General features: G+C 37.0%; 1 protein-coding gene and 1 non-coding gene across 3 annotated transcripts; one reads left to right on the forward strand and one right to left on the reverse strand.

Moving 5' to 3' along the window:
* Positions 1-2758: 2758 nt before the first annotated feature.
* On the reverse strand, positions 2759-16055 carry LOC100604844 (aldo-keto reductase family 1 member C3 homolog). Of its 2 annotated transcripts, XM_003257592.4 has the most exons (9): positions 15903-16055; positions 13705-13872; positions 12734-12850; positions 11417-11494; positions 10846-10968; positions 8135-8244; positions 7696-7861; positions 4769-4851; positions 2759-2984 (listed from the first exon to the last, which is right to left on the reverse strand). In XM_003257592.4, the coding sequence occupies exons 1-9, from the start codon at positions 15984-15986 to the stop codon at positions 2942-2944; spliced, it is 972 nt and encodes a 323-aa protein (XP_003257640.1). In that variant the 5' UTR covers positions 15987-16055; the 3' UTR covers positions 2759-2941. The 2 variants fall into 2 exon arrangements, with proteins under 2 accessions (XP_003257640.1, XP_030675220.1); XM_030819360.1 differs by lacking the exon at positions 12734-12850.
* Positions 16056-16869: 814 nt separating this feature from the next.
* Positions 16870-17005, forward strand: LOC115836809. The gene has a single exon (XR_004031819.1). It is a non-coding gene; the product is annotated as a U8 small nucleolar RNA (small nucleolar RNA).
* Positions 17006-17312: the final 307 nt, after the last annotated feature.

The raw sequence follows: 17312 nt of genomic DNA on the forward strand, positions 1-17312 counted from the left end.
GGAAGATGTTGATTCTAGCCCTCATAGATGGATGACTTTGGGGAATTCAGGACTTCAGTGGGGAAAGTAATTGCAGATGTGGTGAAAATAGCAAGAGAACTAGAACTAGAATTGAAGATTGACTATTACTGAGTGGTTGCAGTCTCATATAATTTTCACAAATGAGAAGTTGCTTTTTATGGATGAACAAAGAAAGTGGTTTGGTGAAATGGATTTCACTTCTGATGAAGATGCTATCAAGAATGTTGAAATGAAAACAAAGGATTTAGAATATGACATAAAGGTCACTGATAAGATCATGACAAGGTTTGAATTATCTAGACACTATGATGTCCGAACAGTGACAAAGTTACCCAACAAAGCCCTTCTCAAGAAGATAGCCCAGGCATTACATGACACATGACTGTCATTAGTGACAGGAAAAAAGTTACTTTTGCCATTTTTAATTTTTTTCTCCATGTCTATAGCTTTCGTCCTTCATATCCATCATCGCTATTTTGTGAGATTGTGTAATTTTTTAAATGACATGTGGATTCCCTTCTCATTTCCTCTTGAGTATATTCTACAGTTATCATCTTTGTAGTTGCTGTCTGGATGACATACAACTTCATAGAGTTATAACAATTTACATTGAATCAACATCAATTTAACTTCCATTTCATATAAAAACTCTCATTTTCCCAGGTTTTTTTCCCACTTCATATTATTTTTGTCACTCTTTAGGACATTATATATTGTGTACATATTAACATATAATCATACTTATTTCTGTTTTAAATTCTGAAGAAAAATAGAATACAAACCAAAATTTCAAAAATACATATTTTCATATTTTGCCATATATTTATTTACATAGACTAGAAGTGTTTATACTCTATATGGCTTTGAGTTACTGTCTACTTCCTTTTATTCAACTGAAGCATTCCCTCCAGCATTTCTTGTAGAGAAAACAGGATTGGTAGTTTCTGTAGAATTTTGTTACATTCCAAGGGTTCCTGAAGCCCGCCATTGAACTTTATGAAATTCTGAGAAACTTTCTTTTAAAAATAAGAAGTGGAAATGGAGGGTGAAGAATTGGAATAAGCCTCTAGCAAATTTAATATTTATAAATAACCACCCTAATAATTATTTCACATCTTAAAGAAAGAAATGTTATGCATGCTAAAGAAATTAAAAATTTTCCTTTGGCCTTATACACTTGACTACTAAGTTGAAAAAATCAATCTTTCTTTAATAACTATGTAAATCAACTTTATTAGATGTGAAATAATCATTAGAGTAAAAAAGTTGATTTGGAACAGGATGACAGTGGGTTACATCAATTTTATTTGAGGCATGCCAAGGGTGAATGTTAGACAGTAATGTAGGGATGTAGAGTAGATAATTTAATGTTCCATTCAGGAGTCTGGGGGAAAAAGCAGAGCTAGAGACACCGTTTGGGTGTTTCTCGGTCTATAAGTAGTATGTAAAGCCAGAAAATATGTAAGATTATCAATGGAATGACAATAGACAGAAAATCACCCAAAAATTGGCATAGGGAACTCCAAAGCATATGGCCTTTTCCAATTTTCACGAACAAATAATTTAAGAAAAGATTGTGGTTACTATGAAACTTGAGGGGATGCTTATCAGCTGAGAGACATGGCTTGAGAAAGCCTCTTTGATGGGGTTAAGGTGGCCAACAGCATAAGAACAGTTGAGAATGAATGTGTTAGAAAGTGTGCCCAGGTCAAAAACCACTGTTCTTCTCAAAATGCCTTAACCAGCAGGCCATGACATTGTCCCAAGTTTTCAAAAAGAGTCATCTGAAATAAAAATTTGCATCCTCATGATTAGCTGATGAAATTTATACCCCTAAAAACTGCAAAATAATTACGTCATTGTAAGAAGTGGTCCTAAAAGTTACCAAAGTTTAAAAGCATCATGTTATTTTCCACGTTTTCTTTCAAAAGATGTTTGAGATTTTTGAAATTTGGATTAGATGTATTACCTATCATTTTAATATTAATTTGGCAGTAATATATAATGACTTTGGGACATTTTGTGTTTCATATTTGATAGTGTACCTTATTTTATGTATAAAACAAAAATTATAACAAATTTATATTTGTATATTATATACAAATATATGTATACATATATGCATATATAGTTCATTGTTTCTTTGATGTCCTGCCCCACCACAGCGCCCCCAAGGTCACTGGTGTTACAGGGCACACATAGAGGGGTCAAGGCTGGACTCTCAGCTCTGGGGTTTTTAAAAACATTGTTCAATGTTTTATTTACAACTATGATTATCAAAAAAAGTGCCAATATTTTCCAAGTAGAGATGTGCTTGACTCCCTTCTCCTAACCTCCCCTATAGCTTCTTTCAATTATTTCTCCTTGGTGGGTGCCCTGACCACCCCTCGCACAGGGATGCCTCCTCCCCCGGCTCCAGGAGCTCTGACCCTTGCGCTGCTGTAGGGAGCCTGTGGATTGCTGGTCATCCTGTCAATATCACTCACCTTCCAGAGTTCATGCTGTGTGTGTTCTTCCTAAAAGAGCTAGAGAGGCACTAACTGATCCACACCTGTCACCTGCTCCTTCTCTAGAGGCTGAAAACTCTACTGCAGTCCCACTACAGTATGTCTATAAGTGATTATTATTCCCCCACTCCCACTCCTAACATAGGCAAATCAGTTTTGGGCCCTATTGAGCCAGAACACACACATTAAACAGAAGAGAGTAGGTAAAGAATCTTTGAGAAAACATTCAATTATTTCAAAATGATAAAAATTTATTGTCTTTCTGGCCTATGGACTTAGCTCTAGTTGACTGAAGTCGCTCAGCAGGACAGATTTAAGTAGAGGTGATGTGTCCGGTCACCGTCATAGAGACGTCCTCTGCATCACCATCCACACACAGGGCTTCTGGTAGACATCAGGCAAAGCCCTCCATGTTAATATTCATCTGAATATGGATAATTAGGGTGGCTAGCAAGACTGAAAAGAGAATAATGTATAATATGAATGCAATGATTCCATTACTAGGGGAGTAGTAAAGTGATTTCAATGAAGCTGTCATTAGTGTGAATGTTAAGTTGTCCGACTAGTTGTAGAATCTGCCTTTCTTACCTTTATGGACATGGCTTCATAATATATGTAATTTTGAAATAATAAATTATTCAATCATATTCCCTTAATAAGGAAGTTAACACATAAAACACACTAATATTCAAGCATATTCCTGTACATCTGTCAGCAAAGAGATACTCTGATTATACTTTCTTTTTTTACTTATTACCTGCTACCGCCTACTGTATGCAATATATTTTGTAAGATTCAGAAATGTAAATTGCTGTATATGATATAGGGTCTAATATCCAAGGAGCTCCAATGCATTAAAAATTCTTATATAGAAATAACATGAAATATAAAGGAACAGATAAACACCAGCTTATTACATTTTTAATTGATAAGAATTACTGATGCTTGCTACTCTTCCTTTTTTTTTACATGGTTTCCTTTTTTATTATTTTCCTTGAAACTAAAAAAAATTAACAATGATACCTACCAATTTTTAAGCACTTATGAAGGGCCACCGTACTTATGCTTTTTCACACACTATCTCACCCTATCACTTGTTAAAATCTCCACTGCCAGCAGTTACATAACTTCCTGCTTTTTTTTCTTTTTTTGAGATGGAGCCTCACTCGGTCACTCAGGCTGGAGTGCAGTGGTGTGACCTCAGCTCACTGCTGCATCTTCTGCCTCCTGGGTTCAAGTGATTCTCCTGCTTCAGCCTTCCAAGTAGCTGGGATTACAGGTAAGTGTCACCATGCCTGGCTAATTTTTATATTTTTAGTAGAGACAGGGTTTCACCATGTTGGCCAGGCTGGTCTCGAACTCCTGACCTCGGCCAATCTGCCCACCTCGGCCTCCCAAAGTGCTGGGATTATAGGCATAAGCCACTGCGCCCGGCCATAACTTCCTGCTTTTCCCTCATTACATGAATGACTGTCTATGAATCCTACAACCTTAGACCATGAAGGAATAGTAAAGATCTTCTATCAGCTACAAATTATATACAACAATGGAGCTTCTGCCTCCACGCTCAAACTCTTTCTTTGATTTTAATTGTTTTTTAATTCTCTGCCTTGAGATCTCCATATTGCAGGAAATCAAGGACAAGTGCTCCTATTCACTCCACTAAGGAAGCCTTTCTGGAGGCAAAAGCAGAGTTTGGGGCGTGAACAAACAAGCAATGAGGAGGAGGAAAAACATTTGAAATAATAAAAGATCCTGAATTGACAGGATCTAGCAAGCAATTCCATATGAAGGAGGTGGGAATTGGCACCTGGACCACAAAGTTGATGGAAATGTTTTTGATTTGATAAGCAGCTGAGCAGGTTTGGGACAATGTGATATAAGCACAGATTTGGAAACATCTAATGAGGTCACATGGGCAGTATCCACAGCATGTCGAGTGGTAGAAACACCAGGCCTACATGGAAGGTGCAGACTTGGCAATGATGTTGGCTGCTCTGAAAAGTTCCATGGAGTCAGGAGAGCAGAGGCACAGGTTGACCCATGCTGATCCCCGCCCACTCACCCTGCCAGAGAACAGAGCTCTGGAGTGAATCCAGCAGGAGAGTTCTGGAAACTTCCTGTCTCACCTCTGACTCACATTGGCCTCTGTCCCTCTGGTATGGAGGTCACTCTCAACACCCATCTTACATTCCTTCTCCAAAAATAAATTAGGTCACCCATTTACAAAGGAAACTTACCTATCAGTGTTAAAATAGTGGAGATTTCTGTTTAGGCCATCTATGGCTTTCATGTCCTCTGCAGTCAACTGGAATTCAAAAACCTATCACAGAAATAAAAAACTTATTATTTTCAGATTGCATAATTGCCAATTGTGAACCCCCAAGTATATTAGACAGTAGGGTGCAGAGACAATACTTAAGATATTGGTAAGTTTTGAACAGTTATAGAAGTCATCTCTAAACACTCAGGTGGTCAGTGAATATTACATGAAAAATAAGCAGAAATCCATTCCTAGATATTATGTATTGAAACTGCACAACTCTGCAGACAAAGAGAAAATTTCAACAGAAAATGGAGAAGAAACAGAGCTGCCATTGTGCCCACATGATAGGGTCATGTACCTAGAAGACCCACAAGAATCTAGAGGCAAATTTTTCAATAACAGAAGATTATATAGTAAGTTCGATAGATATTGTTGAATCTCTGTATCTCTTTAATAAACAGGTATAATGCAAACAACATTTGTTTTCAACATAATTCAAGGCAAGAATTGTCTAAATACTAACAATTTCATGTTTAAAGGAAACAGATACAGGCTTGAAGTGTATCTCACTAAATTTGAGAGACTTTATACATTTGAGAGACTTTAAATATCAAGATGATGCCACTAATTGCTAATACATGGAATTGAATACATCTATAAATTGAATAAATCACTCTGTAATAGTGATACAGAGAATGAGACAGAATAAAAAACATTAACAAGTTAACAATTAATGAGTCTAGGTAAAAGGTGTTCATTACATTTTTCTTTTAACATTTCTACACATTAGAAAATCCACAAAACAAAAAGGAAAACATTATCAAGAGATTCTAATAATTTTCAGCATTATATGGATAAATATTTAAAAATACATATGGTTTTTAATGAAATATCTATTAAAAGGCCATTTAAATAGTTGGAAATTCATCATGGGTTGAAAGTCTCAATATTGTCAAAAAGTTCTCTTCACAGTGAACTGCAGTTTCATTACAATATCAACCAAAGACTAAAATATGTACTCTTTCATGGATGTTGATGTTTCAAAATTTCATATAACAGAATAGTCAGTCAAGAATAATCAAAATAAAGAGTTAGAATAAAAGGTGTACCATTCTGGTAGCAAGACCTTTCATTATTTAGACAGCACATAAAAGTAAATAAATCAATTGAAGACGAAAGAGAGGCAAGAATATTATTTGTGAATGTTTCATCTATGGTAGAGGTAAAAAAATCAAGATATGTGAGCAAATGTGAACGCTTTTCAATAATTGTTGCTGGGACATTTTGATATCAATTTAGAAATTCCATGTGCATATTTGGATTTTTTTTTACTTAGTATTAAAAAAGAAATTCATTTGAATTTACAACTAATTTGTAAGTAAAGATAATTACCAGTTTTTCAAGATAACATATTAAAAGATTGTCATGTTCCCATGACATGCCACTCATCAACCACAGGAAAGAGGCATGAATAATTTAACTACATGAAAAGTAGCAACTTTTGTTCATAAAAACATAACTACAGAGAAAATCACAGCACAGATGCAATTTGGGAGGTGGTACTTCAATAATACATCTAAATCTCTAAACGATTAATACCCAGAATATATATGTACATATGTGTAATCTATCATATATATATCTTATTAAACTATATGTATCAATCTATCATATATATTAACCCAACATATATTAATCAGTCATATATATGAGATAGATTAATAAGAAACATTCCCTCCAACACTCACATGTCCCTGTATCCACTTGCTTGGTTATATGAATTTCTAGCTCCTTCCAATAAGTGGTGGTGTCTATTTACCCATCCCTTGAGTCTGGCCTGTCCTGTAACTTGCATTAGTGGGTAATATTTGCCTTGCCACAAGCAATGGCGTGGCAGCCCTGAGCCTAGACATGAAAGGGCTTTGCATGTGTCCACTCACTGCCTTGGGGTCATGCCATGTGCTGAGGTGAAGTCTGGGCTGGATGGCTGGAGGATGAACTATATGGAGGAGAAAATGGCACCCAGACAAATGTCCCATTGACATCTTGAAGGAGAGCTATCTCGACATGAGAGAGCCCAGCCAAGAACAGAACTTGACTAAGTTCAGGCTGAGGCCATGTTAATTTTCTAACCAGAGAATCCTGAGTAAATCAGTGGTTTTCATCTTAAACCCCTATGTTGAGGGTGATTTTGTTTAACAACTATTTAATAGTATAATTATGGTCTCCTATATTTAAAGACAAGCAACTAAGAGTCAAAGACTTAGGCAGTACACAAACAGAAAACTCTAAGTGAATAAATATGTGAAATTTTAACTGAGTGTACAAAGAAATAGACTAAAGAACACCTAATGCTAGTCCTCATTTCTGAGGATGAAGAGGAGGCCAGGAGCAGTGGCTCACAACTGTAATACCACTTTGGGAGGCCACGGCAGGTGGGTCGCCTGAGGTCAGGAGTTTGGAACTAGCCTGGCCAACATGGCAAAACACACTCTACTAAAAATCACAAAAATTAGCCGGGCGTGGTGGTAGGCGCCTGTAATCCCAGCTACTCAGGAGGCTGAGGCAGGAGAATCATCCCACCTGGGAGAGAGAGTGAGACTCTGTCTCAAAAAACACAAAGAACATGAAAAAATGATGTTCCTGGTGCAGGGATGCAGAGTAGATTGTCAACTTAATGCTGAAACAAAAAAATCTCCATTTTTGGTCCCATCCTAATTCTCTCCACCTGTGCTGCCTCTCCCGTGGTAGAGCAGAAGAAACCCTCAGGATGCAAGCAAAGCGTTCATATGAGAAATACAGGGAAATGGAGCTGGCCTAAGGCTGTCCTGAGAGCCTTACAAGAAGCACACGTGTGAAGGACACTGCAGGGGCCCTGAGGCCCACAGCCCCGCTCCTCACCTGGACATTCTCTCTGATCCGCTGCTCATTGTAGCTCTTGGCCAGGACCACAACCCCACGCTGCAGCTGGTAGCGCAGGGCAATCAGGGCTGGGGTCCGCTTGTGCTTTTTTGCCAAGGCACAAAGGACGGGGTCCTCCAAGAGAACCGGGGAGTTCGGGTCCACCCTGGAAGGAAAGGCAGAAATGCTGAAGCCCGGAGGCTGGGGATACAGTTTGTTAGGTGGCTCCCTAAACAGACTAAGGCGCCCACTCTGCACCAGAGCTTCTCAAGCGAGGCCCCCAAGCATCACCATCAGCATCCGAGATCACATCAGAAATGCAATTCTCTTTCCTCTCCATGAGCCACTTGAGACTTAACTACAGGAAACTGAGGATGCTCTGACTAAAAACTTTTCTGCAGAATGGAGGTTTATGTAAAGGTCTCATTGTTTTTATTACCATCGTTTGTCTCGTTGAGATCCCAGAGCACTATAGGCAACTAGAACAATATCTTTCGACTTGCAGAAATCTAGCAATTTACTCCGGTTGAAATATGGATGACATTCTACCTGCAGTTGACCAAAAGAGAGAAGCATCAACTTATATGAAATAATTATGTTAATATAAAAAAGATGAAAGTAAAGAAGCTGAATAATAATCAGTATAGCATTATATTTGAGGTGAGGATATTATTGTCAAGTAATAATCTTTTTCATAGAAATAAATTTTATATCTCTATCTTCTAAAAGTACAAATGGAAATGCCATTTCTGAACAGAAGCTCATCTGTGAATCAGATCCTGGCTTCCAAAGACCTTTGATAACTAGAAGGAGATGTAACAAATTCCATATCTGGGATACAGTAAGATTCTTAGAGCCTTTTGTATCAGATTGTGCCAGAAAGCAAGAATTTGGTCAAGGACTCGTGAGGGCAAGTCTGAAAGACAAAAGCACTACTTTCAAAGAAGTGTCACTGGTGATGTTTGGATAGATTTCAGCATCAAGAAAAAAATCTGCCCATTGGGTAAGAATGAGCACTAACAAAAATTAATAAAATTAATTAAAAATCTTAAGGAAAAATGTCCAAGTCCATAGTAATGAGTGAGATAATCAGAGAGCAAGCAAGAACAAAATAATTTGCCTCCACCATTGGTGGTTATTATGGTAATCTCTTTCTCAGGAAATTGATATTTAGAGGAAAGTATTCAATTTTACTTTGTCTTTGAGGAATATTTGTTCTTCATTTTGATTTGGTGAAGGATTTTTTTTCATGATTATCTAAAAACTCCAAAAAATAATAAATACAATAATAACCATAAAATACAAAAGTATCAGTGATGTATACACAATCATATGTGAAAATTTGTCATGGAATATGACTTCTTCTGTTGAGAATTATCACCCAGTGGATTATTAGTAATTGCTGAATGGAAAACATATGATTATAAAAAACAGATCAGCTCACAACTTGTTTCCATTCTGTTTTAAAAGGGAGTGCTATAAATGACATTTCCATTAAACAATGGGAAATTCAAATACAGATTGGATGTTAAACGACATGAGGGCATTGCAGTTAGTTTTCTTAGATACAATAATTATACTGTAACTGGAAGAATATCTTCATTTCTGTGACATACTTTATTTAGGTCTGTAGAGGTGAATTGTCATCTTTCCAATTTATTTTGAAGAGGTTTTGAAAATATTATATGTATTTATGCAGATATACCCACATAAATATTTGCCATAAATATTTGGCAGTGTGGCAAAGTGTTAACAATTTTGAATATAAATGGTAATGTTGAATCATGTATTATTTTTATCAAATTTTCTGAAAGTTTGAAAATCATAATAAAAATTGAAAGAATATTAAAACTGCATTAATTTTCTTAATGTTTCTATTTGAATATGATGGAACTGTATCATTACGCCAAATTCACAGATTTTATACACTTCATATTTCAATTGTAGATCTTTACTCATTGGCTCTAAGTTGCATAAAAGTAAGAATAAAAAAGTGTAAATTAGTAAAAAGGTAGAGTGACTTTAATTTTGAATTTTTTTGTGACATTTAGGGGAAGTCAATTTGATCAAGGAGGCCTGGAATCATTAACAATAACTCAGGGGAAAAAAAAGGACTTATCCCTAAGCTATGAAAAAACCATGCATAGAATAGATGTGTTTAAACAACTGATTGGATGACAGACCCCAAAGAGAAGTAGCAGACTAAGACATGGGCAGTGATAGGTCAGGTCTATGTTCTGCTAAAGTTCCTCAGTGTTGATTTCATCCACTGTGAACAGTTATCTCCATAAACAGGTAATTTTTCTTTTTTTTTTTTTTTGAGATGGAGTTTCACTCTTGTTGCCCAGGCTGGAGTGCAATGGCGCAACCTCGGGTCATCACAGTCTCTGCCTCCTGGGTTCAAGCGATTCTCCTGCCTCAGCCTCCCAAGTAGCTGGGATTACAGGCGTGTGCCACCACACCCAGCTAATTTTTTGTATTTTTAGTGGAGATGGGGTTTCTCCATGTTGGTCAGGCTGGTCTCGAACTCCCAACCTCAGGTGATCCACCTGCCTCGGCCTCCCAAAGTGCTGGGATTACAGGCATAAGGCACTGCACCCGGCCTAATTTTTCTCTTTCTGACATGGATGACTTTCATAGTCTGCAGCTAATTTTTAGTATATCTATGTCCCTGGTCAAGAATTGTTGAAATATCAAGAGGCATTCAGACATCCAAATTCCATGTAAACCCCTAGTACCTCTCTTCTCTTATTCTAACTCTGTTTATGTACAGCTCATTTCATCTTTTCATGGCTTCATATCTATACACCATTCCCTCCAAATCACCTTCACTCATGCATTCTCTGGTCATCTTTCATAGCTTAGAGGTAAGTCCACCTTTCCTTGAGTTCTAATTGATGATTCCAGGCCTCCCTGATCAAATGGACCTCCCCTAAATATTACACACGATTCAACATTAACCTCATCCCAATTTTTCCCTAATACTTTTCCAAGCAGGGTACAAATAAATCTTCATGCCTTTCTCGACAGAAGCTTTGCTCTCTAGAATCTTCTGCTTCACAAAGATAAGTGGGACAAAACACATATTTGGCAATAGGACAGGAAGAGGGGCATGAAGAACCGAAAGGAGAGGAGGCCAAGGGAGCTCACCTGGTTGCAGACGGGCTTGTACTTGAGTCCTGGCTTGTTGAGGATCATCTCCAGCTGCCTGCGGTTGAAGTTGGACACCCCGATGGACTTGGCCAATCCTGCATCCTTACACTTCTCCATGGCCTGGGGAGAAAGGGGTTGTGAGGAATTATTTGTGCAGTTGGCTGCAAATCATGACAAATGCAAGACAGAACTGTGAGAGCAACAACTTTCAAAATATGACAATGAACATAGCTAGCAGTGATTGTCAAGAAGAGAAAAATTCAAACAGCAAACAGGGGAAGAAGATAGAGGCAGCAAGAGTAAGAATTTCTATCTCTTCCTTAGGAAACTGGATAGATTAATGCACAGGCAAGGAAAGGGATTCCTGTCCTCCTTGCCCCCAAGTCTTGTGCCCCACTCTCTAAACATTCCTCTCGTGTTTTTCCCTTCATCTCACCAAAACTACTCTTGTAAAGTTTCTGAATTTCTAGATCTAATGGTGCATATTCCATTCTTTCCTATTGAACCTGGGAAACAGATTTTTCTCTTTTTGTCATCCTTCTCTGTGTCCTCTCCGCCAAGCACTCACCTCCCAGGTGGTACAGAGATCCACTATGTCAAATATTACTTTTCCATTTTCATCTCTTGGTGAAAGTTCCTCACCTGGCTGAAATAGAAGCAGTCATTTTAATGATGTCACAAATCAATTTCTCCACCCATAGCTGTGATCCCAGATACCTTTAAGGACACTAATCCTCCATGAGACAGGTGGTACAATGCTCCAGAAAGTGATGTGTGCTAAGTGTTTTACATATGAAGATGTAAGGAATGTATTCAGGAGACAGGCTTCCTCTTATCTCTTACAAATATTATATGTATGGAAAAGGACCATTTTCTAGGCCTTAATCAAGTTTCATAGTTGACTTATGTCACTTTATTCTGCCTTTATAATTTCCTCTATTGAAGTACCTCTCTTTGATTTGGAAATACCTTGATATCCAAAAATAATGGATTGTACTCTTGTACACGGTGGGATTATCAGACCGCCTGAAGAATTGATAGTCTATGGGCAGGACTGTGAATCACACAGGGTCAGCAGAAGTTGGGAGACCCAGAGGAGCTGTCTTATGGTGATGACCATGAGCCTTGAACTGCTCCAAAGCCATAATCGCCACCAATGAAAAAGTTTGGGTCAACAATAATAAAAAAAGTGTTGGAGTTTAGAGATAAGAATAGACAAATGATACATTTTTGTAGACTATTTCATATCCTTAAATGTAGCCATGTCTTTGACTTCCCATTTTATATAACTCAGTAAACTCTTTTGCATTAACTAGCCTGAGTAGTTTCCTGTAACTTTAAATCACACCGTAATTCCTGGCTAAATACAGCTTCAAACTCTATTGTGAAAGAGGAGGCAGCAGAATAATAAAGCTTTGCAAGTCCACATTAAGGGTTTCTGATTTAAGAACCATGCATAGTGGCTTCCACCAAATCTGCTTCAGCTTGAAATGGGGAGAGATGGTGGAAACTCATTGTGCATCACATGTGCAGCAATTTTATTGGGCACCACAACTGCGTGAAACTCTGTGTCTGGGAACATCCCAAGAGATGGACTCAAAAGCCACAACTAAGACAGTGCCTTGAAAGAGACTATTGTAGTTTCCTCAAGTTTTTGAGGAAGAGGCTTTGAGGTTGCTGTACTCTCTTCTCTTGTAGGTGTGCATTAGAGAAGTAGGATTCAAAATTTACTCGAAAGAAAGGAAATTAGGTGTTACACTTACAGTTCTTCTTCTGTGTGATAATCCCTACATCCTCCTAAGAAAAAGCTCTGTTCAACTATCCATATAAACAATGTTTATAATGACAGCAGAAGCACAATTTTATGCTCATACAAACTGTATACCTTTAGAGACATTGGAGAATGAATAAGATAGAGGTCAACATAGTCCAATTGAGCTTTTTTCAGCGAGTTTTCCAAGGCTGGTCGGACCAACTCTGGTCGATGAAAAGTGGACCAAAGCTGCAGAGGTTAAAGAATGGAGGTGATTTTGAATGAATGCTTGAGCAAATCTTATTAGTTTGTGCCATCTAATATTTAGATATTTTCCTACTGCTTCAAAATTTATGACCACTGGCAAACATATTCTCTTCCTTCTCATGATTCCTTTGGCTCTGACCTATCCTTATGAACTTTATTATATGTTGGATGTGTAGTTTGTACATCTACTGAATGATAGGAGTAAATTCTTAAAATGTAAAAATTTGTATTAAGTAATAACTATGATGTTACCTGAATTATCTTCAGTAGAGTTTACAACTCATTTTAACAGTCTAATTCTTCTATCCATTCAACCCAATGCTTAAGAATAGCTATTTATGTTGCTTAGAAACTAAAGCAACATAAAAGGGGGGTAAAACAAGTTTTGAACATGCTCACTATGCTGGACACAATTTAGGACAATTTAAGTATCTATTATTTAATACTCCCAGAGCTTTCTTATATTGTCTTCTATCTCACTGATAAAGATAGCAATTGAGAGAATAATAAGAAATCTTAGAAAATCACCCAGGAGATAAGAAAAACCATAACATGATTATTGTTCTCTGTGATTCTGTAGCACATGTCAAATCACACTGATCTCAGCTGAAGCTCAAAAAAGTAAAGGGATGTTCAGATCATAAATTGGAACACAGCCAAAATGAAAAGTGATCATCTTTCCTTGATTTTGATTTCAGTTTTAATGTGAATATGTGTGAATAAATTTGAACCCAGAAGCAAAATTCACCCACAACTACTGATCCAGTCATAGAATTGTCATCTTCACACAATCCCATTAAGTATATGTGCACACAAGCTCATCATAGGGATAGTACCTTTGAAGTGTAGAATATGTCTTCTCTCTTCACACTGCCATCTGCAATCTTGCTTCGGATGGCCAGTCCAACCTGCTCCTCATTATTGTATAAATGAGCAGAATCAATATGGCGGAACCCGGCTTCTATTGCTAATTTTGTGACCTCCAAAGCTTTACTTCTCGGAACCTGGAGGAGCAACCAAAGGTAGTATCTGGTGATCAGTGTGGCTGAGAGGTAGTTCAGGCACAAGCATTGACTTTTACAAGAATCAGCTTTTGCTCCTGTCTGTATGTGGGGTGAAAATCCCATCTCAGTTTACCTGGGTCTTTCCTGGTTAGTAATAAAGGTTGAGCATCCCAGAAACACCTTCAGTCCCAGGCAATCTCTGGTTGATCACTGTTATGGAGGTACCAAACAACACCCTCAGATTCAGCGATTTGTTGTAAAAGTTAACAGGACTGAAATAGTCCTAATTATTTTTAATACAGTGATATTATACATGGTAAAAATCACATGGCGTATAGAAGGGAAATGGTGCAAGCTCATATGAGTTCTCTCCCAGTGATATCACACAGAATGCTCACCCAGACTTCCTCCAACATCATATTTGGGAAATGCTGTCTACAAGAGATGTTCTTTGGTGTCTCAGTTCTTGAGATTTTGACTGGGTGCTAGTTATATCGACCCAACTAGGGTTCATGTGGGAAATAATGCATCTGTGAATAGTAGTCTATTATGTTAAGTCTTTTCTGCACAGCCATTCTGGCTACACAACAGAACTGAACACTAGGAGTAAAGACATACACTCTGAGGATATCGATTTATACATTAAAAATTCACGAAATCTGTAAGGATTTAGTAAGGTACATTTCTGCCATAAAAAATAAGGCTATCTCTTTCAGGGAAGAGAATTCCAGTGAAATTTAAAATTACTGACTTATTGACCAAATTTGGATAAAGATTTGAAAGGTATTTTTTAATGACAAAAATATAAATAAACTGTTTTTCATTTTTATATGTATTTAAGAAGCTTTCTTTTTTCATTGAAATTACAAGGAACTAGATACCAGTCTCACCGCCATCTCTTGAGAACAGTCTTTTTTTTTTTTAAATTTTTTTTTTGAGAGCAGTCTTTAGTGTGCCAACACTCAAAGGTTTACCAAGGCTGGCGCTTCAGTGGTGTCGTTATTTTCACTTCCTTCCCATGCCAATTTATATTAAAAATTAAACCACTTTTGTCAGTGGTCTAGAAAATGTATCCTTGTAGATCATCACAACTTATGGATAAAGTGAGACTCAAATTTCAATAATTAGTCCCTATTCACACAGTTAGTAGTCTGAGGACAGTCGTGGAATACAAGTTTTCTTCCAGTGTAGAAGTAGTTCCATCTAGAAAATGAGGTCCCCATTTTGTTCATTTTTGTGTCAGAAGACCACTCCTACCACTTTGATACAAATATGATGCATACAAAAAAGGACTAAGAATTTAGACTTTCATTTGTTAGGTTCTAGATTTTACTTAAAATGAGGTTATATTTTTTTCTTTCAGGAAGTTCTTTTTAAAAGTGAAAGTAGCACAGTGGAAAGAACTTTCAGGAAGTTCTTTATAAAAGTGAAAGTAGTACAGTGGAAAGTCTAGTCCAGGTCCAGTAATACTGGGTGGCGCTCACTGCCGCCCATCAGAACAGTGATACTCTGCCAACAGTTTTCTGCACCATATCCAGTAATTTTTGCTATAAATATTTCTCTGGATCGTATGTTCTTGGAAAGATTTCTTCAGTTGTAGAAACAGAGAAGTCACTCCTATTGCAATTAATCTCCACCAGAGGGAGCTGACCGACAGTTCTTCAATGCTGAGTTTTACATATTCTGCCGAGTTTTACATATTCTACCAAGCTGGGAACTAGACATGAACAGAAGAAAGAAACAGTGCACAAACTAAAAATAAGCAGTACGTGACCATAGGAACGGACCTCAGTGCAGAACAAGGATTGACTACTTTTTTTCTTCTAGCCTAGGAAACCGAGACCAGTGAGTCTTCCAGAGTAAGGTAGGAACACGAACCTTGCAACCCAAGATGGGTTTCACTTCTACTAGGTTTATTCTTTTGGAATCTCATGTATACATATGTAACGAACCTGCACGTTGTGCACATGTACCCTAAAACTTAAATAAAAAAAAGAAGAAATCTCAAAACTAAAAGAAATTATTCTTACCTCTGGAGGTGCATAGGTGCCAAATCCCAATACAGGCATGAAGTGGCCATCATTTAGCTTCACACACTGGTGTTTAGAATCCATTCCCTGTCACTTGTCTGACTGGCAAATGTTTGCTTCTTCTTCCCCTTAGAGATTATAAAAACAATGGGCAGGAAACGCCCCCTTGCAAATGGACTAATGGTTAACCAATGGCATGTAGGAGGAGGTACATAGGCAGTCTTACATGGTCTGTGGAGCAAATTGCATCCAGTTAATTTGTTTCTTATCAAAGAGAATTCCTAAGTAAATTATTATAATATATGGTTATAATAAACTCATTAATTTGTATCTGAAGTATTATTTTCGATTCAAAATCTCTCTGTATATTATTCAAAAAGATTTGTAGAACAAATAGCAACCGTATGTTAGACTATAAAAACCTCCAGCTACAAATATATTTTTTTGTTTCTGCCATGATAATGCCCCTTCTTTATACTGCATCATTTGAAATAACCATCTTACATCTTTCTCTCACATACACATAATTTAAAGGAATGACTAACGAGAATTTTTCAAATAGTTGGCCCTCAATAAAAAATTAAAGTTAAAACTGTCAAAATATTTGACTTTTTACATTTTCTATCAGAAAATTTATTTTGATTTTTCTTTCTTTGCATTGTAAGAGAAAGATTCATTTCTGATGAAGGTGCAGTCCTGAAGCTGTAATCCTGATGAGGGTGCAAATAAAAAAGAAATTCTGATGTTTTTATTGGAGTGTTAATTATTAACAGTTTTTGGAGTTTGGACATCATTTAATATATGCAAGCAGTGCCTTAATAGTATTTGTTCTTCAACCAGGCTTATTAGAGACTATCAAGAAGTAACTAGCCAAAAATCTGATAACCATTTTATATAATTTGTCATCTTGTTAAACATTATTTATAAGGAAAAACTGGAAACTAATTACATATAAATGGATGAATAATTCTAATGTGGGATAGTTTTCACTTGTTCCTTCCTTTGGAGGGCAGATTCGAACACGATGAATGTAGTTTGCACAATACATTATCAGCATCTTGGAGTTGTCAGAACTTGCAATGCCCTGATTGCTTCTATTTACTTTTCCTCAAACAATAACCAAAAAGTAAATTGAGAAATAAGTTTATTATACATCGATACAATATAATATACAATCATTGAAAGCTTTTACAGAGTGATTTCAGCAACATGGTGGATCAAAAGGCCCCTACTTGTCTCATAGACACATCCAGAAGTGATCTGAAATTGACTAAAATAAACTTATTTATTTATGGGGGTGCTGAATAGAAATGTAGCATGATGCCAAGGGCAAGAGATTAAGGAAGAGACGTGCAATAGTTCATCTAACCCATTGAAGGGAAGCTGGAATAGTAAGCTATTCAAAAGCCA

Source organism: Nomascus leucogenys, chromosome 9 (assembly GCF_006542625.1).
Source record: "Nomascus leucogenys isolate Asia chromosome 9, Asia_NLE_v1, whole genome shotgun sequence".
In the NCBI taxonomy this organism is placed as follows: Eukaryota; Metazoa; Chordata; class Mammalia; order Primates; family Hylobatidae; genus Nomascus; species Nomascus leucogenys.

Coding starts and splice junctions, on each gene's coding strand:
- LOC100604844 (XM_003257592.4), bottom strand. CDS start 15,986: ATGGATTCTAAACACCAGTGTGTGAAGCTAAATGATGGCCACTTCATG. Junction 4,852..7,695: donor GGATCAGAGAGAATGTCCAG/GTGAGGAGCGGG, acceptor TTTCTGTGATAG/GTTTTTGAATTCCAGTTGAC. Junction 2,985..4,768: donor CACTATTTTAACACTGATAG/GTAAGTTTCCTT, acceptor TTCTCTTTTCAG/TCTTGCTAGCCACCCTAATT.